General features: G+C 59.6%; 2 protein-coding genes across 5 annotated transcripts in view; both read right to left on the bottom strand.

Moving 5' to 3' along the window:
- Positions 1–1985: 1985 nt before the first annotated feature.
- On the bottom strand, positions 1986–16199 carry LOC140901960 (putative G-protein coupled receptor 132). Of its 3 annotated transcripts, none has more exons than XM_073321464.1 (2): positions 15809–16199; positions 1986–3831 (listed from the first exon to the last, which is right to left on the bottom strand). In XM_073321464.1, exons 1-2 carry the CDS (start codon positions 16197–16199, stop codon positions 2840–2842), a joined length of 1383 nt encoding a protein of 460 aa, XP_073177565.1. In that variant the 3' UTR covers positions 1986–2839. The 3 variants fall into 3 exon arrangements, with proteins under 3 accessions (XP_073177565.1, XP_073177566.1, XP_073177567.1); XM_073321465.1 differs by having other exon boundaries at positions 15839–16199; XM_073321466.1 differs by lacking the exon at positions 15809–16199 and adding an exon at positions 8301–8470.
- PRKD2 (protein kinase D2) overlaps positions 16174–24397 on the bottom strand; it is a 30839-nt gene continuing 22615 nt past the window's right edge. For both annotated transcript variants that reach the window (XM_073321462.2, XM_073321463.2), the window contains 10 exons: positions 23324–23401; positions 21997–22267; positions 21335–21387; positions 20120–20192; positions 19588–19694; positions 19036–19197; positions 18421–18519; positions 17635–17902; positions 16990–17075; positions 16174–16491 (listed from right to left, as the gene is read on the bottom strand). In XM_073321462.2, coding sequence (XP_073177563.1) covers positions 16276–16491; positions 16990–17075; positions 17635–17902; positions 18421–18519; positions 19036–19197; positions 19588–19694; positions 20120–20192; positions 21335–21387; positions 21997–22267; positions 23324–23401 — 1413 coding nt within the window. In that variant the 3' untranslated portion in view covers positions 16174–16275. The remainder of the gene's footprint in view (positions 16492–16989; positions 17076–17634; positions 17903–18420; positions 18520–19035; positions 19198–19587; positions 19695–20119; positions 20193–21334; positions 21388–21996; positions 22268–23323; positions 23402–24397) is intronic.

Below are 24397 nucleotides of genomic sequence, written 5' to 3'. Positions count from 1 at the left end.
CTCCGTTCGAGACGGGGAAATTTCCCAGAACCTTGACTATTTTCCTGGGACGGGAACACCGTCACCGGTCCCTAGTCCATCACGGGAGGGGGTGTACATTCACACTGGAGCTGGGAGGAGCAGACATACGCAAGTGCTGCTTGAGTTAGGGCGCTAAAAATAGCAGGTTGGCCACTGCGGCGGGAGCGGGAGCTGCTGAAATACACAGCTAGCATCTCGGCCAGGATTGTACTTGCCTATCCCACCGCCCGGGAAGCCACGACAACACCATGGGGTTTTTTAGTGGGCCAGCTTGCTCAGTATGCCTCCTCCAGCCAGAAATTACACCTGCGACTCACAGACATGCCCTGTGAACCTTTCAGGGCATGGAACCGTGTTTTCATTCTGGGCCTATGCAGTGCCCAGTGCTACAGGGCCCGATGCGACCCTGGTCTGGGGCCCATTGATCTCCCCTAGCTCACGTCAATAACAACCCGGGGGGCACCGACACCACCTGAAACCAATTTCATAGCCAGGCAAACCCTGCGGCTCCCCACACTTCCGTCCCCTCGCGTCCCGGTGGATCCAAATCTTTCCTGTGTCTTGGACCTGACAGAGTTTGTTCATGGATCTGACGTGTGTGTGGTGAGGGGGAATCTCCTAGTGGGTCCCATGGGTGAGTAGAAAGGACAAGGCTCAGGATCTTGGTCTTTATTCATCAGCTGGGCACTCACCCTGCAGTCTGTATGGCCCAGAGTGCCGTGAGCAGCATCTCAGCGCCGGCATACGCAGCTGAGGCAGTCCCATCGGCCAGCGTTCCAGGGCCCACTGTCAAGACGCCTGGATTGTCAGCCTGATCCGGGAACTGAGTCCGAAAAGCTGGCGACAAATGGGCAGATCCGGGGTGGATCGTTGAAGTTAAAAGATGTGTGGCTAAGGGGGCTGCAGGGCCCCTGGGAATGTCAGGGGTCGGCATGGCAACGGGCTGAAAGAGTCTAGAAATGGGAGGAAATGTCTGAAGTCACCAGGATGCGCGTCAGTTGGCCAGAGAGATTTGCCAGCCTGGCGCAGAGCATGTTTATATCACAGCTGCCACCTCCACCATGTCCCGGGCACCACTGGGCCTTTCTTACCTTGGTCCTGGCAGCCCTCCTGAACAGACCTGGCCAAAGAGAGGACCCCGGATGGTTTTGCGATTTTGCGGATGATGGTTGTCTGTCCTGCCGCGGCTCCAGTTGGGAGACTGCCCCCGACCCTCCCTCCTCTCCTGAGAAAAACCAGCCTGAGCTGATCAGTTTCTCCCCATTTGGTGCCAACATTCTCCTTAGCTTCACTAGCTTTTCTCCCTCCCCAGGGACACCCCGCCCTGGCAATCGGACCCCCCCACCCCCACCCCGCAGCCTGGGGTTTAGACGAAACAAGCCCCGCTCTGTCAGACTCCTCTGATGAGATCAGCACGCTGAGCCATGATGATCAGCCTAGCAGCCTTTCTCTGCACCTGCTCCAGTGTGAATTCATCATTCTCCAGCTGCTTTGGCCAAACCCGGCACACCAGGGGCCGGAGACTTGCTCCCTGCTGCCCCCTCCCACCACCACCCCCCATGTGTCAGTTTCCTTGCCCTCTTTCCTCCTCCCTCCTTTTGCCAGCTGTCTGATCAGCGTCCGGCTCCACCACCCAATGCAACTCTAGCTTTTGCAAGCCTGCGACCAAAGAGGCCGCGGAAAGCAGGGCCCTAAACAGCCCCAACGCTGCTACAAATTTGCCAGGTCTCAGAGCGGCTGATCAGCCCATGGGCTGGGCCTGTGTTTCTCCAGCAAGGAGGCTGCAGGAGAGAGATGGCACCAGCGACAGACTTGGCGTTTCCTGTCTTGGTTGTTCTTTTCCCTCCCCTTTCATGGGTGTTTGTCTCAAAGGAGGCAGAATCGGACTCCACCAGCGGCTTCAGACCATCAGAAATCCCTTGTATTTCCCACCCCCCCCCAAATAAGAATAGTTCATCCCCCTTTTCATGTTATTTAATAGACTGTCAAACAGAGGCTGTTACCTATAACAACCTTCTATTGCTACAGACACTGAGACCTCGTTAAAAGAGAAGCCTCCTTTAGGACTTGGACTGTTTTCCCGTCTTTTTCAGGGTCCTTGTAAGAAAAGGTTTAAAGGATGCTCATCAGTGGTTGTTGCAGTGAAAGTCACCTACAAAACTTGATGTCCAGCCCCAGACCACACTTTAGTGCTGGGACAGTGAACGAGGGATTGTTACCCGTTTATCCCTTGCTGGGGGGAGACGCCCTCTTCTCAACATCATGGGCCCCTCAATTTAAGCCCCCGATGAGATGGGCTCCATCCCCGGCAGAGAGGATACCCCAGCCTCGCTGTTAGGGAATCACATCCTCCTGTACCCGCCCTGTCTTTATTGCCCCTCGTTGCTCCTGCTAAATAATCCTTTGCCCTCTTTGGAGCACCTCCTGTCCTGTACCCTGTTCTCGGCAGAGTTCTCAGTTCCTCGCTCCCCACAAACCCCATGCCGTGCCTGGGATCCCAGCGACAGAGCGACCGCTCGGCCGCTGAGCGCAAGCTCCCAGGCAGGGCTGTCCCCTTCCCACAATGCCCCCGTCTATGCAGCCTCATTGGCAAGCCACCTAATCCACCCCCTTAGCCATTGCTGGGCCCCAGACCCCACCCCTCCAGTCTTTGGCATCCGCCCATGGATCCAGCTGCGTCTCTTGGTGCCATCGGGCATGGCGCTGCGGGCTTTCTCCCATGGGCGAGGCCGATGTTCCTAAGCACGTAGCTCCCCCTTCTGGTGCCATCGGACATCCCCGATCCAGTTTCCCTCGGTCGGTGCCATGCCAGCCCCGGTCACAAGGCCAGAGAGGTGATTGTTCCGGATGCCGGGGCACGTGCCACGCAGCCGAACACCTTCCGTAGGTCCCCCTTGATGCTGTCGCTCACCAGGGCGTAGAGGACGGGGTCCAGGGCGCTGTTGAGGCTGGACAGGGCCAGGGCCAGGGAGAAGGGCAGATGGAGCTGCTGCTCGAAGGAGCAGAGGGAGCAGCCATCTAGCACTGCGGAGGCCACTGTCCGCAGCAGCAGCAGCAGGTGGTAGGGGGCGAAGCAGAGCAGGAAGATGGCGATGACGCCCATCGAGAGACGCTTCACCTTGGCCTTCTGCCAGTCCAGCAGGGTGTTGCTGGCCCGCACCCCCTGGAAGATCTTGAGGTAGGAGACCCCCAGGACCAGCAAGGGCAGCGCGAAGCCGCCAGCCACCCGGAAGTAGTTGAACCTGGCCACGCCGGGCTGCAGCGGGTAGCTGTCGTAGCAGGAGGCGTTGGCCGGCTCCGGGGAGCGCAGGGCGATGCCCGTGTGGAAGGTGAAAACCAGCAGGGCCACCACGGCGCTGGCGACGGCGGCCGAACGGCGGCTCCGCAGCCCCAGGGAGCGGAGAGGGTGCGCCACGGCCAGGTAGCGCTCCAGGGAGATGAGGCAGAGGAGCAGGACGCTGACGTACATGTTGGAGTAGAAGACGAAGCCGGCGGCGTGGCAGGCCAGGCTGCTCAGGGTCCACCGGTGCCCACGCCACACGTAGAGCATCCACAGCGGCAGGGTGAGCAGATAGAGTACGTCGGAGGCGGCCAGGCCCAGCAGGTAGACGGCCAGCACGTTGCCCAGCCGCACCTGCTGCGCGATGGGCCACAGGGTCAGCGCGTTGGTGGCCAGGCCCAGCAGGAAGACGGCACCGTAGAGAGAGACCACCAGCTCCTGGCCAGCCTGGAAATCCACCCCGCAGCGCGAGGCGTTGGACGGGCAGGGGGCGCTGGCATTCAGCATGGTGCTGCGGGGGAGGGGGGGCGCTGCAAAGAGAGAGGGGGGCTTAGTAGCAGTGAGGAACTTCCCCAAGCCCCCGAATCAGCTGTGTCTTCAGAGCACACGCGCCCCCTGCACAGGGAGCAGGGCTCGTCCCCGCCAGCAGGGGGCAGCACACACACACCAGCTGACTGGCTGTCCTTTCCCACTTGCTTGGGGGGAGAGCAGCCAATCAGAGTTGCAGAAGGCCGGCAGAGGCTCCTCCCCTCCCCCCCCCGGCACATACCTACAGGATTTTGGGGGGAGGGGAGGGAGGAGAGGAGTCTGTGGGTGGCCCCGCTCCCCCCTTCCCCTGCCATCTCTGCAGTAAGGTGGCCCTGCTGGAGCTGCCCTTCCCCACAGGCCCGGGGCGGGGAACAGCATCCACAGTTGTAGAAGGAGCAGAGGTGCGGCTGGGTACAGATGTGGGGCTGGAGAGGCAGAATTATACATGGGTCTGGGGGGCAGAATTGAGGTGGGTCTTGGGGCAAGGGGAAGATGTGGGGCTAGGGGGCAGAATTGACATAGGCCTGTGGACAAGGGGCAGAAGTGGGGTTGGGGGCAGAATTGACATGGGTCTGAGGGGCAAGGGGCAGAAGTGGGATTGAGGGCAGAATTGACGTGGGTCTGAGGGGCGAGGGGGCAGAATTGACATGGGTCTGGGGGACAAGGGACAGATGTGGGGCTGGGAGGAAGAACTGAGATGGGCTGGGGCAGAAGTTAGGGCTGGGAACAGAAAATTAACTGATGTGGGGCAGGCGGGTACAGAAGCGACACCACCTCCCTAGGGAACCCGTTCCAGGGCTTCACCACCCTCCTAGTGAAATACTGTTTCCTAATATCCAACCTAGACCTCCCCCCCTGCAACTTGAGACCATTGCTCCTTGTTCTGTCATCTGCCACCACTGAGAACAGCTGAGCTCCATCCTCTTTGGAGCCCCCCTTCAGGTCGTTGAAAGCAGCTATCAAATCCCCCCTCACTCTTCTCTTCTGCAGACTAAATAACCCCAGTTCCCTCAGCCTCTTCTCATAAGTCATGTGTTCCAGTCCCCTCATCATTTCTGTTGCCCTCCGCTGGACTCTTTCCAATTTTTCCACATCCTTCTTGTAGTGTGGGGCCCAAAACTGGACACAGTACTCCAGATGAGGCCTCACCAATGGTGGATAGAGGGGAACAATCATGTCCCTCGATCTGCTGGCAATGCCCCTAATTATACATCCCAAAATGCCATTGGCCTTCTTGGCAACAAGGGCACACTGGTGACTCATATCCAGCTTCTCGGCCACTGTAACCCCTAGATCAGGGGCAGGCAAACTTTTTGGCCTGAGGGCCACCTCGGGTTTCCAAAATTGTATGGAGGGAACATTAGGGGAGGCTGCGTCTCCCCAGACAGTCAGGCGTGGCCTGGCCCCCACCTCCTATCCACACACCCCCCTGCTTCTTGCCCCCTGCCGGCTCCCCCAGGACTTCTGCACCATGCAACCCCCCTGTTCCCTGCCCCCCGAGACTCCTACCCTATCCACCACCCCCTGCTCCCTGTCCCAGGACCTCCTACCCCTGACTGCCCCCTGCCACCCCATCCAACCCCCCCTCTCATTCCTGACTGCCCCCCAGGGACCCCTGCCCCATCCAACCCCCCTGTTCCCTGCCCTCTGACCACCCTGATCCCTCTCCACACCCCTAACCACACCCCCGAACTCCCCTGTCCTCTATCCAACCCTCCCGCCCCCTTACCGCGCTGCCTGGCACACCGATAGCTGGCAGCGGTACATCCGTGCCACCCAGAGCACCGGCTCAGGCCACGGCTCTGCAACTGCCCTGCCCGGCCGCCCAGAGCCTGGGCCCGGCGGTGCAGTGCATTGAGGCCGTGCGGGAGAGGGAACACCAGGGGAGGGGCTGGGGGCTAGCCTCCCGGGCCAGGAGCTCAGGGGCCGGGCAGGAGGGTCCTGCAGGCTGGATGTGGCCCACGGGCCGTAGTTTGCCCACCTCTGCCCTTGGTCCTTTTCTGCAGAACTGCTGCCTAGCCATTTGGTCCCTAGTCTGTAGCAGTGCATGGGATTCTTCCCTCCTAAGTGCAGGACTCTGCACTTGTCCTTGTTGAACCTCATCAGATTTCTTTTGGCCCAATCCTCTAATTCGTCTAGGTCCCTCTGTATCCTGTCCCTGCCCTGCAGCGTATCTACCACTCCTGGCAGGACATATGTGGGATGCACACGCACATGCACTGAGTCCGCATTCTTCGCGATTCATGAGAGGGAGCCGGCCTCACGGTCATTCTCACACATGGTGGGGGGAACCAACGAGCAGACAGGTGAGAAAACACAAGATCATTGTTCTCTGCTTGTACAGCGCCTAGCACACTGCAGCCCCTGGGCGCTACTGTAATACACCTAAGAGCAATACAAATTATGGCACCTAGTGACATGGGGGGGGGTCTAGCACATGACCAGGGTGTCTACGCGCTACCATAATGCACCTAATAGCAATACGAATGTACAGCTCCTAGTGCCATGGGGGCCTGGGCCATGACTGGGGCGTCTAAGCGCTACCATAATACACCTAATAGCAATACAAATGTACAGCTCCTAGTGCCATGGGGTGGGGGGGGCCTAGCAGATGACCGGGGCTTCTAAGCACTACTGTCATATACCTAATAGCAATACAAATGTACAGCTCCTAGCGCCATGGGGGCCTGGGCCATGACTGGGGCTTGTACATGCTACTGTGATACAAATACGTAACTATCTTTTTTTAAAAGCTCTCCCAAGGGTTTTGTCCACTGGCTGTCGTGGGACGAGCCCATCAGCCGACACTGAACACAACAAACCCTGGCCCAGGACCTCAACAGCCCACGTGCCTCTGGCGTTCCCAAGGCCTCCCACTTCAGCATGCCCGTGCATGTCGCCAACGGGCCACTGCACAACCTCGCCCCCACCCCGCACACACCCGGCTTCCAGCACGCAGGCCCTGGCTCTTTAAGGGCGGCCGAGGCAGGCTGCGGTGCGACCATCTCCTTTCCCAGCCCATGACACTTCCCTGGGGCCCGGCTTTCTGCCTTGGCAGCCCGAGCACGGAACACGTGCCCCACGCGGTGAACGGCGCACGTGGCAGCTGGCCGTGCGGCTGTGGGGGAGGGAGCCCCATCCTGCCGCACAGCGAGTGGGGGATCTCCCTCAGCGGGAGCAGAATTGTGGCTGGCAGCCTCTGGGGGGCGCTGTGTGCACTAGGGAGCACTGTCCCCAATGGGGGGCCAGGGTGGCACATGCTGCTGGCAGGTTTTATGGGGACCGGGGGGTATCTGTGTGAAGCAGGGCGGTCCAACAGACAATGCACTGGCCTGGGAGCCAGGTATCCTGAGTTCTAGCCTCAGCTCAGGGAGGGGAGTGGGGTCTAGGGGTTAGAGCAGGGGGGGCTGGGGAATCAGGACTCCTGGGTTCTGTTCCTGGCTCAGGGAGGGGACTAGGGTTGGGGGAGGAATTGTGAATCAGGATGCCTGGGTTCTGTCCTCAGCTCCTGGAGGGAATTGGGGTCTAGAGGTCAGAGCGGGGGTGGTGGTGGGAGCTGGGTTCTGTTCCTGGGAAGGGAAAATGTTTGCCGTGGGGGGGTTATGAGTCAGATTGCCTGGGTTCTATTCCTGGCTTTGCCGCTGCCCTTAGCCAAGTCACTTCCCCGCTCGGTGCCTCAGTTTCCCCATCCGCAGCACAGGGGATAATGGTTCCAACCTACCCTTGTCCAGTGGTTGGGGATCTCTGGCTGAGCAGCCTCCCCAGTGCGTGTGGCAGGGTTGCATGGCTGTGGGTGTTGGAGCTGCACGGGGACTGGGTGTGAAACGTGGTGTGTCTGTCACAGGGGATGGCGTGTAACAATGATGTGGGGGAGGGAGCCTGTGTACTGTGGGGGACGCATGTGCTGTGAGGGTTGTGCGTGTAAAGGGCATGCTGGCATCTGGAAAGGGGCAGGGCCCTGGGAGGAGGATGGGGTGGGCTTGGTGCCGGTTCTGGGAGAAGTTGGGGGGCAAACAGCTGGCTCGGCTCAGCCTCTGCCCCCTATGTCTGTGTGAGTTGGGGAACCACCTCTGTGGCCCCAAGACAGCTGCGGGGGGGGTGATTGTAGCAACCCCTACCTCTATTTACCCTCCCATCCTCCACCCCCGGTATAACACATGTGCCCTCATCTCCCACTCAGACCCCCCCTCCCCAATTTGCACCCCCTGCAGTTTATTTACTTGTGGGGCCCTGGGGGAGGGGGCATTTGGCAGGGAGGGGTTCACTGTTCACCGCCCCCCCCCTCCACTCCCTCCCCTGCTCCACCAGGCAATCCCCCATGTCTGCCCCACCCAGACCCCTGCCCCTTAGGCAGCATGCATGGTTTGGGGCGGGGGGAAGGGGTCCTGTACAGCCACCTGCCCCAGCCTTTCCCTTCCCCTCCCCAGGAACTGATCTCAAGAGCAGGGGGAAGTGGGGGACAGCAACATACCAAGCCGCCAGGGAAGGTCTCTGGAGAGCTGAGTGGAAGCCCCCAGCCTGGGGGGATGCTGGCACCGGTGCAGCTCAGGGGCACAGATGCGTCCTGAGATCTTGGCTCCTTTGCATCTTCAAAGGCTTCCCCCACGCCCGCCACCCCCGCTACCTCAGCTGGCGTATGAATGGCTGGCATCTCTGCCTGCTGCACTGCCATTCGCCAGCCAGCGCCCTTGCCCGCCCCGACCCCTGCACTACCGATTTCTAAGAAGCACGGGCCGGGATTTCACACACACACTGGAAAGGGGGTTTCCAAGGGCTGGCTGGGGGGGTGGCCCAGCCCTGGGCCCGTCTGCCCCTGGGGCAGGCGGAAGTCTGAGGTCCCTGCGGGGGGCGATCAGGGCTGGCAGGCAAGCACTGCCCAGCCCACCTGTTCTTGGCAAGAGGGAAACATTGCTGACGTTCCCAGACGCAGCACCCGGGGCTGGGGCTGCCATCGCCAACGGCTCAGTGCCCCCGTTCCCACACCATGCCAGCACGGGCAGTGTACACACACACACACACACACGACTGCCGCTCGCACTCGCCTATCGTCACACACAGCCGCTGTGCACACTCGCCCAATGCCACGCACGGCCACCTCGCACCGTGCACGGCCATTGTGCCCAGGCACTCAACACCAGGCATGACCACCGCACAGCTGCCTTGCACGGCTGCTGCACACAGTCCCCTAATGCCACGCACCCATGGGGGATATGGCCACTTCACCTTCTCTTCTGGGGGTAAATGAGGGCCCTGTCACAGCGCGGTGAAATGGTGTCCCCGTTGCAGGATGGGCGGAGGGGTGGGGGTGGCTAAATGGATAGGGGCATGGCTGAATGAGTGGCAGGGGGTAGATGGCTGGCTGGATCCATCAATGGGAGATATGTGGGTGGGTGGAAAGATGTTGGGTAGATGGACAGTGGGTGGTAGGTGGATGGATGGTGGGTGGGGGGATGGATGGACGGGGTGGTAGGTGGATGGACAGTGGCTGGTAGGTAGATGGATGGTGGGTAGCTGGACAGTGGGTGGTAGGTGGATGGATAGTGGGTGGGTGGATGGACAGGGTGGTAGGTGAAAGGATGGTGGGGAATGGACAGTGGATGGACAGACGGGGTGGTAGGTGTATGGACAGTGGGTGGTAGGTGAATGGATGGTGGGTGGATGGACAGTGGATGGACAGTGGGTGGTAGGTGGATGGATGGTGGGTGGGTGGTAGGTGGTTGTGCAGGCGGGGGTCATAATTCAAAGGCCCAAAACATCTTTCCCCTGCCCAGGGACAAGCAGGAGCATTGCCTGGGGCTGGGATCTCTAATTCTTGTATATCAGAAAGGCGGCCGGGGCAGGGGGGGCAGGCCATGGAGCATTGTGGGTGGTGGGGGGAGAACTAGGGAGGGGAGGGCAGGGCCAGGCTGTGGAGAGCCCAGACCAAGCTGCCAAAAATGTGAAGGCAAATAAAGCAAAAGCACTTGAGGGCCGTGAGTGGCTCGGGGCCCGGGAAGTACCTGGCCTGGTTCCCTGCACCTGGGAGCGGACGCTGAGCACAGCCCCCTTGGGAGCAATCGGTGCCCCCCGAATCAGAGTGGTGGAGGGCATGGGGGGGGCAGGCGGTATTGCGGGAGTTGGGCCAGGGTTCGGCCTGATACCCCCAGGAAAAGGGCCCGGGTGGGGACCTATGCTAGGACAGCACTTCCTGCAGCACGGCACCCCCTGCCGAGCCCCCCGCCCCACTCCCGGCAGCACTGAGGGCGCCCTGTAGCACCACACCGGGGTATGGGGTCAGCACTGCCTCCGAGAGAATAAGGTCCCCCCCAGCACTCAGACCAGACTGAAGCAAATGGAGGGGGAGGGGAGCTGGGCGGGGGAGGAGCTACAGGGAAAAGCGAGGGGCTGTTGGTGAGCGGAGGGAGGGGAGGGGAGGGGAGGATTTGTGGTGCTTGGGTTGGGGCGGGGGAGACAGCGCCCCAAATGGCTGCGTTTGCCGTCCGCACCCCATCCCAGCCCAGAAGTGGCTGCAATTCAGCCATGGCTGCAGCCCCTCCATGGATCGCCTGTACCGGGCGCTGCGCTCCTGCCAGCTGAGAGGTGCTGGATAAATACAAGCCCAGGGTTAGTACCCCTGTACCGTTCATGTACTAAACTAGCCGCCCTCAGCAGCCCCAGACGGACAGGCCAGATAGTGCGTGGAGGGGCGGCCGGAGGATGCCCTGAAAGACACGAGCTGCTAGAAACCCCCCAAACTGACGGTTCACCAAGGGCAAGTCATGCCTGACTAACCTAATTGCCTTCTATGACGAGATAACGGGCTCTGTGGATGAGAGGAAAGCAGTAGTTATTGCTTGACTTTAGCAAAGCTTTTGACACCATCTCCCACAGGATTCTTGCCAGCAAGTTAAAAAAGTATGGGCTGGATGAATGGACGATAAGGTGGATAGAAAGCTGGCTAGATTGTCGGGCTCAATGGGTAGTGATCAGTGGCTCCATGTCTAGCTGGCAGCCGGTATCAAGCAGAGTGCCCCAAAGGCCGGTTTTGTTCAATATCTTCATTAACGATCTGGAGGATGGCGTGGATTGCACCCTCAGCAAGTTTGCAGATGACACTAAACTGGGAGCAGGGGTAGATACGCTGGAGGGTAGGGATAGGATACAGAGGGACCTAGACAAATGAGAGCAGGGGTCCCCAACGCGGTGCCCGTGGGCGCAATTGCTGCTTCTCAGCAGCGAAATGTCTGGCACCCGCCACAGTCTTCTGGGAATAGGAATATGCTATTCCCACAGAAAGACTGTGGGCCACTGAATTAGAGGATTGGGCCGAAAGAAATCTGATGAGGTTCAACAAGGACAAGTGCAGAGTCCTGCACTTAGGACGGAAGAATCCCATGGCCCGCTACAGACTAGGGACCGAATGGCTCGGCAGCAGTTCTGCGGAAAAGGACCTAGGGGTGACAGTGGACGAGAAGCTGGATATGAGTCAACAGTGTGCCCTTGTTGCCAAGAAGGCCAATGGTATTTTGGGGTGTATAAGTAGGGGCATAGCGAGCAGATCGAGGGACGTGATCGTTCCCCTCTATTCGACATTGGTGAGGCTGCATCTGGAGTATTGTGTCCAGTTTTGGGCCCCACACTACAAGAAGGATGTGGAAACATTGGAGGGCCTGGAGCACATGACTTATGAGGAGAGGCTGAGGGAACTGGGATTATTTAGTCTGCAGAAGAGAAGAATGAGGGGGGATTTGATAGCTGCTTTCAACTACCTGAAAGGGGGTTCCAAAGTGGATGAGTCTAGACTGTTCTCAGTGGTGGCAGATGACAGAACGAGGAGCAATAGTCTCAAGTTGCAGTGGGGGAGGTTTAGGTTGGATATTAGGAAAAATCTATTTCACTAGGAGGGTGGTGACGCACTGGAATGGGTTACCTAGGGAGGTGGTGGAATCTCCTTCCTTTGAGGTTTTTAAGGTCAGGCTTGACAAAGCCCTGACTGGGATGATTTAATTGGGGTTAGCCCTGCTTTGAGGAGGAGGTTGGACTAGATACCTCCTGAGGTCTCTTCTAACCCTGACATGCTATGATTCTATGATTCACATGTCAGCCAGGAGTGAGTCATGCCGGCTGCGCAGCCAGGAACCAGCCCAGTCTGTGCACCCCCAGTGACCGTCTGCCACCCACTGGTCACGACTGCAGGCCTGGGAACGCCGTGCTCCCCTGCCCTTATCTCTGGCAGGGTCCCTGGGGGCTACACTGGCCTGGTGCCAGGGCGCGCTGGCTCCCGGGTGTACCAAGGCCCCCACCCAGACAGTTGCTCTCAGTGGTTTCCTGTTTACGTTGGCAGCCACAGGGGATTCACAGCAGCAGAGAACTGAGAAATGGCTCCAGGTGCAGGGGACGGCCCACGGCCCCCAACGCTGTCTCCTGGCACCATGCAGACAGGCCCGGCAATTCCAGTGTGGCTCCTGGCATGACGCAGAGTCATTTGGTCCCCTGCACTGCCGAGAGCCGGAGTTTCTCAGAACCAACCAATGGCTCAGAACCAGGAGTGATGGTTATTTAGCACTGGGTTTTCACCGGGAGACCATTTGCCCCCCCAGCACACCATGCTCAGGTTCAGGGGTGGGTTTGGCCTTTGTGGAAAAGATTTCCCAACCAACTCTGTAGCTGCCAGATGCAGGGGTGTCGCACTCTCTCGCCTCAGATTCTATGGATGGGAAACTGAGGCACGGGGCAGGGATGAAATTTGCTTCAGCTCACACAATGAGTTGGTGGAGGAGCTGGGGAATAGAAGCCTCCCTACCTCTCCTTTGCTTAACCACATGAACCTATTCCCCACCCAGTGCTCAGAACACAACCCAGGAGTCCTGGCTCCCCCTTGCTCTAACCCACTAGATCCCCCACTCCCCACCCAGATGCAGGGGTGGGGGCAAGTGGTAGTCAAGACACCTTCTGGCGTTGTGGAGGGTCACATATTTCACCTCGTCTCCCTAAACCTGAAGCCTAGTGGTCGGGGGACGGGATGGCCCTTTAAGGGAGATGGGCTTAAAGCTACCTTTGACTAGTTGCCTCCTGGTCCTTAGATACAAGGTCAACCAACACCTCAACTGGGAAAGCCACCAGCTTGGGACTGGGACCAGCACATCTCTGACCTCAGAGCGACCCTCACCCCCCTGCCCCCTAGCTCCAACCCATAGGAGCGTTAGAGCTGCACAAAGAAAGGGGGGCCAGAAGTTTTCACCCGGGCAAGTGACAAGTCATTCTCCCGCACCTCGGTCTCACAGTTGGCTCAGACGTCTTGGGTGCAATTCCCCACCCCCCACCCAAAAGGTCTGAACCTACAGCAGATGCCCAGCATGAGCCGTTCCAGGCCAAACCAGCTAGTGCCTGGGAAAGGCCAAGGGACTGCCAACGGGGGGCTTGTAATGGGAAGGGGTGGGCACCCTTCAGGCCAGGCCGTGCTCCCAGCTCCACCTGGAAGGAAGAACCTGCATGGGCACAGTGGGGTCCGTCTAACCGCAGCTCCTGACTAGCCGGCCCCTGCTACCTAGCCACACGGCTACTCGGGGAAAACCTGGAACACAGTGAGCGCTTCTAGAGGGCTCACCAACTATTTAAAGGGTTACCACTATTTCAGGACACTACACAGTATCCTAAGAGACGGGATCTGGTGTTTGGGTTGGGGAAACCAGAGCTCTGGAGACAGCGAAGTTAGGCTCTGTCTAGCGACAGCAGAACTGCCTGGGGACAAACCCACAGACTGATTTTTTGGAGCCAGGCACCACCCTCAGCTGACAGCCTGGGGATTGAACCGGGGCCCTCCTGAGCTAAAAGCAGGACCTGGTACAGCTTGAGCTAAAGAGCCAACCCACCTCTGGGCGGGCTGTAACTGACTCAGATCCTCTGCAGAGCGGCCTAGCGGGGCTCACGCGGCATTTGCTTTGCCTTCCTGTCACTGCGCTTGTTTAGCTTTGGACCAGGGTCAATCCAGGGCCCTCCAGCAAAGCGGCTCTGCGTGGTGCTTTCACGCGGCTTTTTCGTGAGGCTGAGCAGATTGGGCAGTGCTGGGGTCTGTTCCCAGCCTGCCACAGGCATGACCCATCCCCTCACACTGCCTCAGTTGTCGCAGCCATAAAATGGGACTAAGACCCCCCTCCTTTGAAAAGTGCCAGGGATTGTTACTATTTGAGAGCCCCAGTAGCCTGCCCTCCATGGTCACAAACTCTACCTCTTCTCTGGCTGTAACACGGAGAGATCCGAATAGGGGGAAAAAATCGACACCTGTGGGCTAATCCCAGCCATGCTTCCCAAAGCAGCCACCGGCCCCGGCTTCACGGGCACGACCCTGGGCTCCAAGCGCTTCCAAACGGACCTCCCTTCACCTCAGCTACCCAGGCAGCCGAGCACCAACAACTCCTGCATGGGGCATGTTTAATGCCCCGGAGCCCCAGTCGCCCCAAAGGCGGGACCGGATACCCACTGAGACTGGCTCTACACACCGATTTTCTCCTGGCCCAAGTGCCTGTGTCAGGGGTGCGAACGGGAGACCCTTGGCGGACACGAGGCTGTGCTCACTCTTCCACCTGGATGCCTTAAAAGCACTTTAAACCTGGTATCTATCAACTGAGCTGCAGCCGGTCAATTTACAGGCGCAAGCCAACTTTCAAGTGATACAACGAGCGTCCATGCTAGAGAGCGGCTCAGGTCTGGTTTTAGGCCACAAGCAAACACTACCCAAGTGCGCCCGGAGCAGGGCATGGAGCTGCCATCACGCCAGCCCCCCCGGGCGGAAGCAGAGCTGACCCAACCCGCAAGGATCCAGTTGTTTTCCCGCCCGACCCATGGAGTCGGGTTGTAGAGCTTCAGTGCCACTGCTTTAAAAAAAACCCCACACGAGATAACAAACCACCACCCGTAACTCGGATCAAGGCCTTTCCCGCCGGAGCGCTCAGAGCACTTTGCCAAGCTGGGTCCGTGCCATTATCCCCATTGTGCAGCTGGGGAAACCGAGGCACAGAGCAGGGAAGGGGCTTGCCCGCAGCCAGCGGGAGAAGCAGGATTAGAACCATAGCTCCTGAGCACAACTTCGGAGCGTGGCTAAATCTGAAACTTTCGGAGGCGCTTCCTCAGCAAGCGTGACCCCCAGCCCTGCGCCAGGCAGCACCTTGTGCCCTACAGTGGGGCAGGGTCACCCCTAGCAATACCTGGGGCTTTTAGCTCTAGTGCGGGGCAATCACCCCCACCCCGTCCGTTCCAGCTGGGGGGGGGGGGCGTGACTCGGCGTCACCCCGCACAGGGGGTCGCGTACATTTCAGTTCAAAGGCAGGCTGGGTGGGTTCTGTTCATGATTTATTTATACACACACGTCCCCAAATGAGCATCGACCGGAGGGCAGCGTAGATCAGCCCCAGCTCGATCGGCCTCGTCAGTTACTCGCCCTTCCCCTGGCCCCGCCGTGAACACATGTGTGCCCAGGCCAGGATGCACATGGCCATGCCGGCCACATGTGGAGCAGGGCACCAAGATCCATCAGGGCTCCGCCTAGGGTGGCTTCAGTCTGGCCAAGACGACTTGGAGCCAGCAGGGGTTGGGGGCGGGGGAGGAGGGGGGTTTGAGGACAGACGCTTCTCCCCTCTACCCCGCTGAAGACTGGAGGGGGAGGGCTTAGCTCCCTCTGTGCTCCCCAAAATGGAGACACCCCCTTTTGCCCCCAGAGTGATGCACCAGGGAAAGTGGGTGCAGAGAGGGGCCCCTATTCCCCCCAAAACCTTAATAACTCAGGCCCCTAACACCAACCCCACGCCCTTGGGACCCCCCACACTTCATAACCATGGGAGCCTAGCACGTCCTGCACCCTCCCCCAACCCCCTAACTACCTCGCTGGGACCCCTCAGCCATCCCTAGGCCCCCGACATGCACCTGGAACTCCACCCCCTCATGCCCTCAGCCCCTGATCACGGCGCCAGGCCCCCACCCACATCCCCAGGAGCCTGGGCCCACCTGCCAGGCCCCCTCCCTGAGGCCGCTGACCTCTTCTATTCCATTCTTCCACTGGCCTGGGCGCCACGGGATCCGAGGGCCGTCCAGACGGGCGCCAAGCGACCTCAGCGGCTGTGCCGGGCGTCACTCCCTGCCAAGGCCCCTCGCCATGTCCTGGGGCCCCCAGCCCATCTCCGGGCCCCCACCTGCCTCGCCTCAGCCCTAGGGCCGCCTGCCCAGGGTCCCCAGGGTGGCCCCCGTGGGCAAGGGAGGGCGTGCAGGTAGGCAGGCGGGGGTGTTCTTCACATTGCACCAGCCGGGGCAAGGGAGCCGTCCTGTCTGCTCTGGCGTCAGCAGGGGGAGCCGCGTCCCCACAGCACAAAGCAGGGGCAGGGGTGTCCTTCACCCCCATCCCCAGGGGTCCGACTTGTCCCTCCACCGGAGCAGGGGGAGGGGTCTTCTCTCTGCCACGGGGTGGGGGGCCAGGCTCACAGAATGCTGACCCGCTCTGTCAGCCCCTGCAGCTCCCCTTCCCCCTCCTCCTCCTCGGGGGGCGGCCCCTGGGGGGCCCGCAGGTGGGCGGGGTAGGGCAGGGTGTGGTCGGCGGCGAACTGTTCCCAGCGGGCGTCGTCGCTCTCGTGGGTGATGTAGCGCTCGGCCATCTTGGTCTCTAGCTCCCGCAGGTCCAGCCACGTCTGGTAATCCTGCAGGGGCAGTAAGGGGTTAACAGGGACCAGGTGTGTCACTGCTGCCTCCTGCTGGACAGCACCAGAACTGCCTTTCACTGGGCCAGCTGGGGCATGTGCCCGTGCTGCCCCCCGGTGGACAACACCAGAACCACCACCTCCAGCTTGCTCCGTAATCCCTTCTGCTGCTGCAACCAAGGGCAGCGGCTGCAGGACCATACTGGGCACAGGGGCAACAGCAGCAGGCTTGTGAGCTGTGTAAGAGGGCAGTGGGGTCTAGTGGTTAGAGCGCGGGGGGGGGGGGGGGCTGGGCACCAGGACTCCTGGGTTCCATTCCCAAGTTTTGGGCAAGTCCCAGTCCCTCTCTGTGCCTCAGTTTCCCCACCTCTCCATAGCGACAGTGACACTCCTCCTGAGCGTTCCCCTAGGTGATGGCTCGGGACACGGGCAGGGCCGGGGGATGCTGCCGGGTCTGGGGGCAGGCTGCTGGGCCATGGCTGGGCCACCCCTACGTACCTGGAGCCAGGGGTGGCTCAGGGACTTGTCCACGCTGTAGCGCTTCCTCATCTTCACCTGGAGCAAGTTATTGATCAGGTCGATGGCTGGAGGGGGAGAGAGCGTGGGGGAGTCATGGAGCAGCCTGCGGGGGCGGGGAGGGCCCGAGTCTGCCCTGGGGAAAGCCACGGGGCGTGGGGATAGCGGCTATGGCACCCCGGCAACACAGGCCTTCCTGCTGGCGGTGCTGTGCTGCAGGGATGGGGGGTGTCAGCTGGGGGTATTGCCCCCTCACAGGGGGTCTGGGCCCCCCCCCATTAGAGCTTGAGGTGCAAACCCCATAGCTGGGAGTCCTCAGCCAGCTGTTGTAGTGGCTGGGTCCTGCCACTAGGAGACAACAGACACCCCCCCACACAACTAGAACACACACCGGGGGCAGGTCATAGAAATCATCGAATATCAGGGTCGGAAGGGACCTCAGGAGGTCATCTAGTCCAACCCCCTGCTCGAAGCAGGACCAAGCCCCAAATTTTGCCCCAGATCCCTAAAGGCCCCCTCAAGGATTGAACTCACAACCCTGGGTTTAGCAGGCCAATGCTCAAACCACTGAGCTATCCCTCCCCCCAGCAAGAGCCCCCCTCCCCCCCCTCCCCCCAAGGCAGGTACCTCCGGCGGAGATCTGGCGCCAGGGGTGGGGCGGGTACATGAAGGCAGCGTTCTGGATCTGGTCGTTGATGTCCTCGTCCTCGTTGAAGGGGAAGGTGCCGCTCAGGCTGACGTACATGATGACGCCCACCGACCACATGTCCAGCGAGCGATTGTAGCCCTGGTTTAGCAGCACCTCGGGGGCCAGGTAGGCCGGGGTGCCCACCACCGAGCGCCGGAACGACTTCTCGCCGATGATGCGGGCAAAGCCGAAGTCACACAGCTTAACCTGGGGGGGGGAGGGGAATGGGGGAGCCGGGGGAGGGTTCTCAGCAGGGGGCGCTCTCCCCCAGTGGGCAGGGCTGGCCCTGATGCCCCAGTGAGGGGCTAGGGGGCGCTGTGCTGCAGGGAGCGGCGTGGGGGGCTCTCTCCCCAATGCCCCAGCAGTGGTGGGGGATAAGGGGTCTCCACAGTGTGAGATGGGGGTGTCACAAACAGCAGAGGGGAAGAGGGAGTGTGGGAAGGCGTCCCTATAGACAGTGTGGGGGGGTCCTTGAGGGGGGCTCTCATCTGGGGGAAGGGGGTCCCTGTGGAGGGATGTGGGGGGGGGGTCTCACCTACGGGAGGGGATCCTCGAGGGGGGGCGGGAGGGGCCTCATCTGGGGGAAGGGGTCTCCGAGGGAGGGGTCTCACCTGGGGGAGGGGGGGTCCCGGCACACAGGGGTGGGACACTCACACCTGGTCCCTGTGGAGGGTGGCAGGGCAATCCAACCTGGGGGAGAGGTCTACCTGGGGGAGGGGTCTCACCTGGGGGAAGGGCTCCGCGGAGGCCAGAAGCACGTTCTCGGGTTTCAGGTCACAGTGGACGATGTTCTTGAAGTGGAGGTGCCGCAGGGCCACCAGGATCTGCCGGGATGGGGCAGGTCAGACATCGCCAGGGCTGCCCCAAGAGCTTACAGGGGCCCTTTCCCCTCGTCCGCCCAGCAGAGGGGTCTCCCCCAGGGGCTGGCGGGGGCATACGGGGGAGAGAGCAGCCTGGGGCAGGGGAGGTCTGCCCCCGCCAGCTGGAGGGGAGGGAGGGGCGCTGCCTGCTCCCCCTGCACCCCACTCCAGGGAGGAGCTGAGGGACCAGGCTGGGCTGGGCCATCCCAGAGGGCAGCAGGGACACCCCCCGAGCAGAGCTCAGCCCCGCCAGCCAGACGGACACGCAGCGCAGGGCCAGTCGCCTCCAGACAGACAAGCAGCGCAGGGCCGGTCCCTGCCAGCCAGACGGACACACAGCGCAAGGCCGGTCCCCTCCAGCCAGGACAGACAGCCACATGCCCCCGGCCTGTCCTGGTGAACTCCCCCATCCAGCAGCCCCAGGGACAAGCCACGGTGCTGGGGCAGCTCGGGGTGGGGGCGTGGGGGGGAGGGTCTCACCTGGGTGATGAGGAATTTGGTGAGCCTCTCGGGCAGCCGGCCCTTCTCCGAGGACAGGATCATCTCCAGCATGTCCCCGTGGAGCTTCTCCATCACCACAAACACCTTCTCGGGCGTCTCGAACATGCACTCCAGGTTCACTATGCCTGCATGGCGGAGGCTCTGGGGGCCGGGGAGAGGAGAGAGAAAAGCGGGGCTGGGGGCAGGGAATCCACCTGCCCACCAGCCCCACCCCCCTTTGGATCTGGTGACCCCCATGAGCCACCCAGCTCCAGGCAAACCCCAGCCCCATGCGCTGCCTCGGCCGGCACAGCCGCCCCAGAGCGGTTGGCTCAACCGGTGTTTCCCTGCCCTGCTGGGACCTGAGCTGAGACCTATGCAACTCGCTGCAGAGAGCAGCAACCTCAGGACCAGCTCTCAGAAGTGCCCCTAAGCCAGCCAAGCCCGGGGCACCTGAAGCGGGCCCCACAGGGGGGAAGGGTGTGCTCTCTCCAGGGCGGGGGAGCGAGGAGCCGAGCGGCGTCGCTGTCTGTCTGTCCATCCCCCTCTCACCTGCAGGATGGCCACCTCGTTGCGCAGCTGGCTCTCCTGCTTCGTGGGGAAACGTAGCTTGTCGATCACCTTCACTGCCACGTCCCGGCCCGATTTACGGTGCTTCCCTGGTGGGGGCCAGAACAGAGGCATTAGGGTCCTCGTCCCAGGGGAGCCAACACCTCCTGGAGGGGAGATGCCCTGTGTCCCATTGCCCACCCCCTGACCCTGCCAGTCCCCCACCCTGGGGGTAGATTGGACCCAGCGCCCCCTAGAGGTGAAAGGCCCCATGTCCCATTCCCCACCCCCAAAGCCAGCTAGTCTCCCCTACCCAAAATAGGGTTGGACACGGGAGTTTTCTTCCATTTTCCTTCTGAACTAGTCTGCAGCATCCCTGTGCAGCCACTAAACAGCCCCCGCCCGCGCTCCACCCCAGAAGCAGCTGCATCTCAGTACACTGCCGGGTGAGCGATCCCTGTACAAACACCCACCGCACCCCACCCCAGAGGTTCTCAGTGGCAGGCCCTGCATCCCGCCTTCCCCCCGAACCCACCTCCATAGACAACTCCAAACTGCCCTGAGCCCAGGACTTCGTCCGGGAAGATCTGGTAAACTGTGGCTATGTCCTGCAATGGCACAAGGAAAAGGGTCAAGTCAGCCCATCCAGGGTTGGGGGGCAGGATGTCCAACACATACAGGGGGGAGCATAGAGACAGGCGGGTCCCAGATTGAGGTGTCAATAGATTTGGTTTCAGAACAAACTGATACATTAAACAGTAATAAGTCACCAGGACCAAGAGTTTTGAAGGGACTCAAATATGAAATTGCCGAACTACTAACTATGGTAGGTAACCTATTGCTTAAATCAGCCTCTCCAGATGACTGGCAGAGAGCTAATGGGACCCCAATCTTTTAAGAAGGCTGCAGAGGAAATTACAAGCCAGTTAAGTCTAACTTCAGGACCAGGCAAATTGGTTGAAACTAGAGTAAAAAGCAGAATTATCAGACATACAGATGAACATGATATGTTGGGGAAGAGTCAACATGGCTTTTGTAAAGGGAAATCATGTCTCACCAATCTATTAGAATTTTTTGAGGTGGTCAATAAGCATGTGGACAAGAATGATTCGGTGGATATAGTGTCCTTGGACTTTCACAAAGCCTTTGACATGCTCCAGGAGTTCTCGAAGATAATTGTCAACAGTTCCGAGATTTTGCTTCAGCTAGCTCCTTAAGTACTCTCAGGTGAGTTTCATCTGATGGCTCGAATAGATCTACCTTATTTAACCTGTTTTTTTCCCCTATTTTAGCTTGCACTCCTTCCCTTTTGTCGTTACCATTAATTGTGTTACATACCGGGTCACAAATTAACCTTTTCAGAGGCCACTGAAGCAGAAGAGGCATAAGCACCTCCACCTTCCTGAGGTCGCCCGTTTTTAGCTCTCCTTCCCTGCTAAGCAGAGGACCTCCACTTTCCTTCACCTTTCTCTTGCTCCTTAGCTAACCATACAACCTCTTCTTATTGCCTTTTATGTCGCTTGCTAAATGTAGCTCATTTTGTGCCTTAGCCTTTCTGGTTTTGTCCCTACATGCTCATGCTATTCCTTTGTGCTCCTCCTTAGCCGTTGGTTCATTTTTCCACTCTTTATATACAGACAGAGAGCTGAGGGGCGGGGGTTGTGGAACCCCTACTCACCACGTTCTCTTGGGTCTGGACAAACACAGAGAAGGGGCAGGGCAGAAAGAGAGGGGCGGGGCCTCTACTCACCACGTTCTCCTGGATCTGGCTGTTGGACACGGAGATCCGGAGCGATGCCTGCCCTGGGAAGGGAAAAGGGGCCTTTGATTAGGAGCTGGCACCAGACAGGCCTGGCCTGAGCCAAATCAGTATTCCCCTCCCCACCGCATATTGTGTCCAGGGCATGAAATCCTACATGGGGGAAGGCGTGTCAAGTCCCCGCCCCCGTCCCAGCCCCTAACCCTAGCTGCAGCATCTGAGGACTGAGCTCCTCCCAGCCATGCGGACGCTAAGCTCCATCCCCAGGACCGTCTGGGTGCCCCCCCGGTGAGATCAGCATCACCCCCTGCAGGACAATCACCTCCCCCACTTGGGACGCTGCCTGGCTAGGCCCAGCAGGGTCTGACAGGATGCTGGTGCTTCGGGCTGGACTCCCGGCTGATCCAAACAGGGACCAGCCTGCGCTCGGATGGGAGACACCTAGAGCGCTGCAGGGAGAGGGTTAGGCACTAGGAGGCGCTGTGCTGCAGGGATCAGGGTGTGGGCTCGGTAGGGGGCGCTCTCCCCTCGCAGTCAGCGCTGGCCCCAGTGACCCACCCCGGTGCTGGGGGCGCTGTGCTGCAGGGAGCAGGGTAGGGGGCACTCTCCCCGCTGCCCCAGAGCCCATTCCAGGCCCCGGGGCTCTCACTCACTGTGGGGGGCCTGTCCCTGAGGATTGGGAGCATCCTGCAGGATGACAGGCATGAGGGCCTGGCGTATTGCACTCTCCCAGGCCATGGCCACTTCCAGCCCGACCCCGCTCTGCTGCTGGCTGGCGGTGGACGGGGTGGGGGCGCAGTCCTCCCCCACGCAGTACGTGGCGTTGGCCGTGACGATCTCGAAGCAGTGGGGGTTGCCGCCCGGCGGCACCAGGGCAGAGGTCTGGGCTGGTTCCACCGCCAGGATCTCAGACAGCGGGATTTCCTGCAAGGGGAACCCACTCACAGGCTCAGGGGCGAAATGCAGAGTAGCTCAGCCCAGCCTGGCTTCTGAGCCCTTTGATTTCCCTCCAAACTTTCAGGGATCCCCTCCATTTATTTCCCTCATTTTCTCTCTCTCTCTCTCTCTCTCTCTCTCACACACACACACACACACGCTATTTTTTTAAAACAAAAAACAGAGTTCTTTCCTTTTTTTTTCCCGACAGTGGGAAATAAGGGAAATATTTTCGTCAAATGTTTAAAAAATTGAGAGAAATTCAGACTTTTGAAATATTTTCCCCCAAAACTTTTCAAGTGGAAAGCAGGAAAAGAGTGGACGCCCCCCTCTCCCCCAGCTTCCCCCCCCCCAGCACACACTCTCACGTCCCACCAACTTTTCCCAAGGGGAAGAAAACGAAGGGGCAGGGGAACTCAAGAGGCAGCGGGAATTCGACCTCACTCCAACAACAGAAGAAAGCGGGTGTCTTTTTGCAGAGAATTTCCATTAAAAAAAAAACAACCCTCAATAATTAAACTTTTATTTTTTTGGTGCCAAAAATGTCTTTTGATGGAAAAAGGGCTTTTTTGTCCAAAGATTTTTGAGCAGCCTGAGTCATCAGTGTGGGGCCTCTGACACAAAGGGTGTGGTGACAACACACAGGGACGGTTCGCCGGGATTGACAGCTTGAAACTCTCAGTGGAGGAGCCGGAGAACCTGATCAGCCAGGCTGGGGAAACATCTCCCCAAGGGAAGGGCTGGGGACACTGAAACCGACAAACCCTGGGGTAGTCCGACAGGGACAATCCCCCCACCTCTCTAGGAGGAACACACAGTAGGGGATGACTCTGCCTTGGGTGGGGTTGGGCTCAGTGGGCCCTGAGGGGGCATCTCCATCTCTGCTAGGGGAACAGGGACAATTCCTGCACCCCCGGGGGGTGGGGGGGAACAGGCTGTAGGGGACGGGCTAGGTAGGCTCTGATGGGTTGCTCTTCCCCTGTGACTCCCATACCAGGCAGGTCCCACAGAGGCCAAGCCCCATGCAGGGCAAAGAGGGCTTACCTTGTAGTAACGGCTGGAGGTGTTGTTCTGGAAGAGCGTGATGCACTTGCAGTCCAGCCGCCAGTAATGACGCTTCCTCTGGGGAGAGGAAAGAAATGAACTTAGTTCCCATGTGGGTGTCTACTGCGTGGGGCTGGCGGCTCTGCCCTGGGCAGATGGTCACAGCCCAGCTTGCAGGCGGGGGAGGAAGGGGGCAGGGGGAGTTGGGGCCCCCTCAGTCCACCTCTACCCCAGGCCGGCATCATGGTCCTGAACCAGCCAAGATTCGCTTAACTAAAGTACGTTACACACAGCTAGTCGCTCAACAGTCTAATATGGTTTAACACCCCATTCCATCTCCCTTCCTACCATGTACGCTATTCACACCGTCATGCTGTCTGTGCCGTTCACGGCAGCTCAGTCTGTCACATCTCTCTGAACCCTGCTGGTTTTCTAGTTACACGACCCGAACGCGGAACGACTCGGCCACCTGGCTGGCCGGCCGTTTCAACGACGGACCGTGGTCAATTTGGAAACCTCGAGGAGTCGTCTTCTTGTCCTGCAGCCGCCATCGGCAGAGTTTGCTCTTGCTGAGGAACAAACTATCAATGTCGACGGTTTCTGCTGACATCTCCACTGTCGGTCTCGATCACGTATGACCTGGGCGCTGAATTCTTTTTCTTTATGGCAGCTGGAGGCGTCCATCCTTCTTCTCTACCCAACTGGACATGAACACGCTCACCAGGTTCTGGAGCGGGCAGTTCTCTAACTGAGTGACGTCTGTTATAAAAGTGTTTGTGAGCTCTTTTAGCCTTTTTATGCGATTTGGCTACTCTCCTCATGACGGGGCACTTCGGAGATTCTGTGTATGTGTGTATTTTCCAAAGTCGGAACAGTAGCTCTGAGTTGTCTTCCCATCAGGAGTTGTGCTGGACTGGATCCAGTAGCCGTTGTTGGTGTTGATCTGTAACGCAGAAGAGCGAGGAATGGATCGTCCTGCAGTAGGATTTCCTTGGCTGTCTGTCCAGCTCTCTCAGCCTCTCCATCGCTTGTGGGTAATGTGGGCTGCTGGGAATATGATCAAAACCATATTTT

Source organism: Lepidochelys kempii, chromosome 23, assembly GCF_965140285.1.
Source record: "Lepidochelys kempii isolate rLepKem1 chromosome 23, rLepKem1.hap1, whole genome shotgun sequence".
NCBI classification, from domain to species: domain Eukaryota; kingdom Metazoa; phylum Chordata; order Testudines; family Cheloniidae; genus Lepidochelys; species Lepidochelys kempii.
Note: the sequence above shows the minus strand (reverse complement) of the source record. Positions and strands in the feature narration are given on the sequence as shown.

Excerpts from the sequence above, each read along its gene's own strand:
- LOC140901960 (XM_073321464.1), bottom strand. The coding sequence starts at position 16,199 with ATGGGGGTGAAGGACACCCCTGCCCCTGCTTTGTGCTGTGGGGACGCG. Across the intron at positions 3,832-15,808 it reads TCAGGGAGGGGGCCTGGCAG|CGCCCCCCCTCCCCCGCAGC; the intron begins GTGGGCCCAGGC and ends CTCTCTTTGCAG.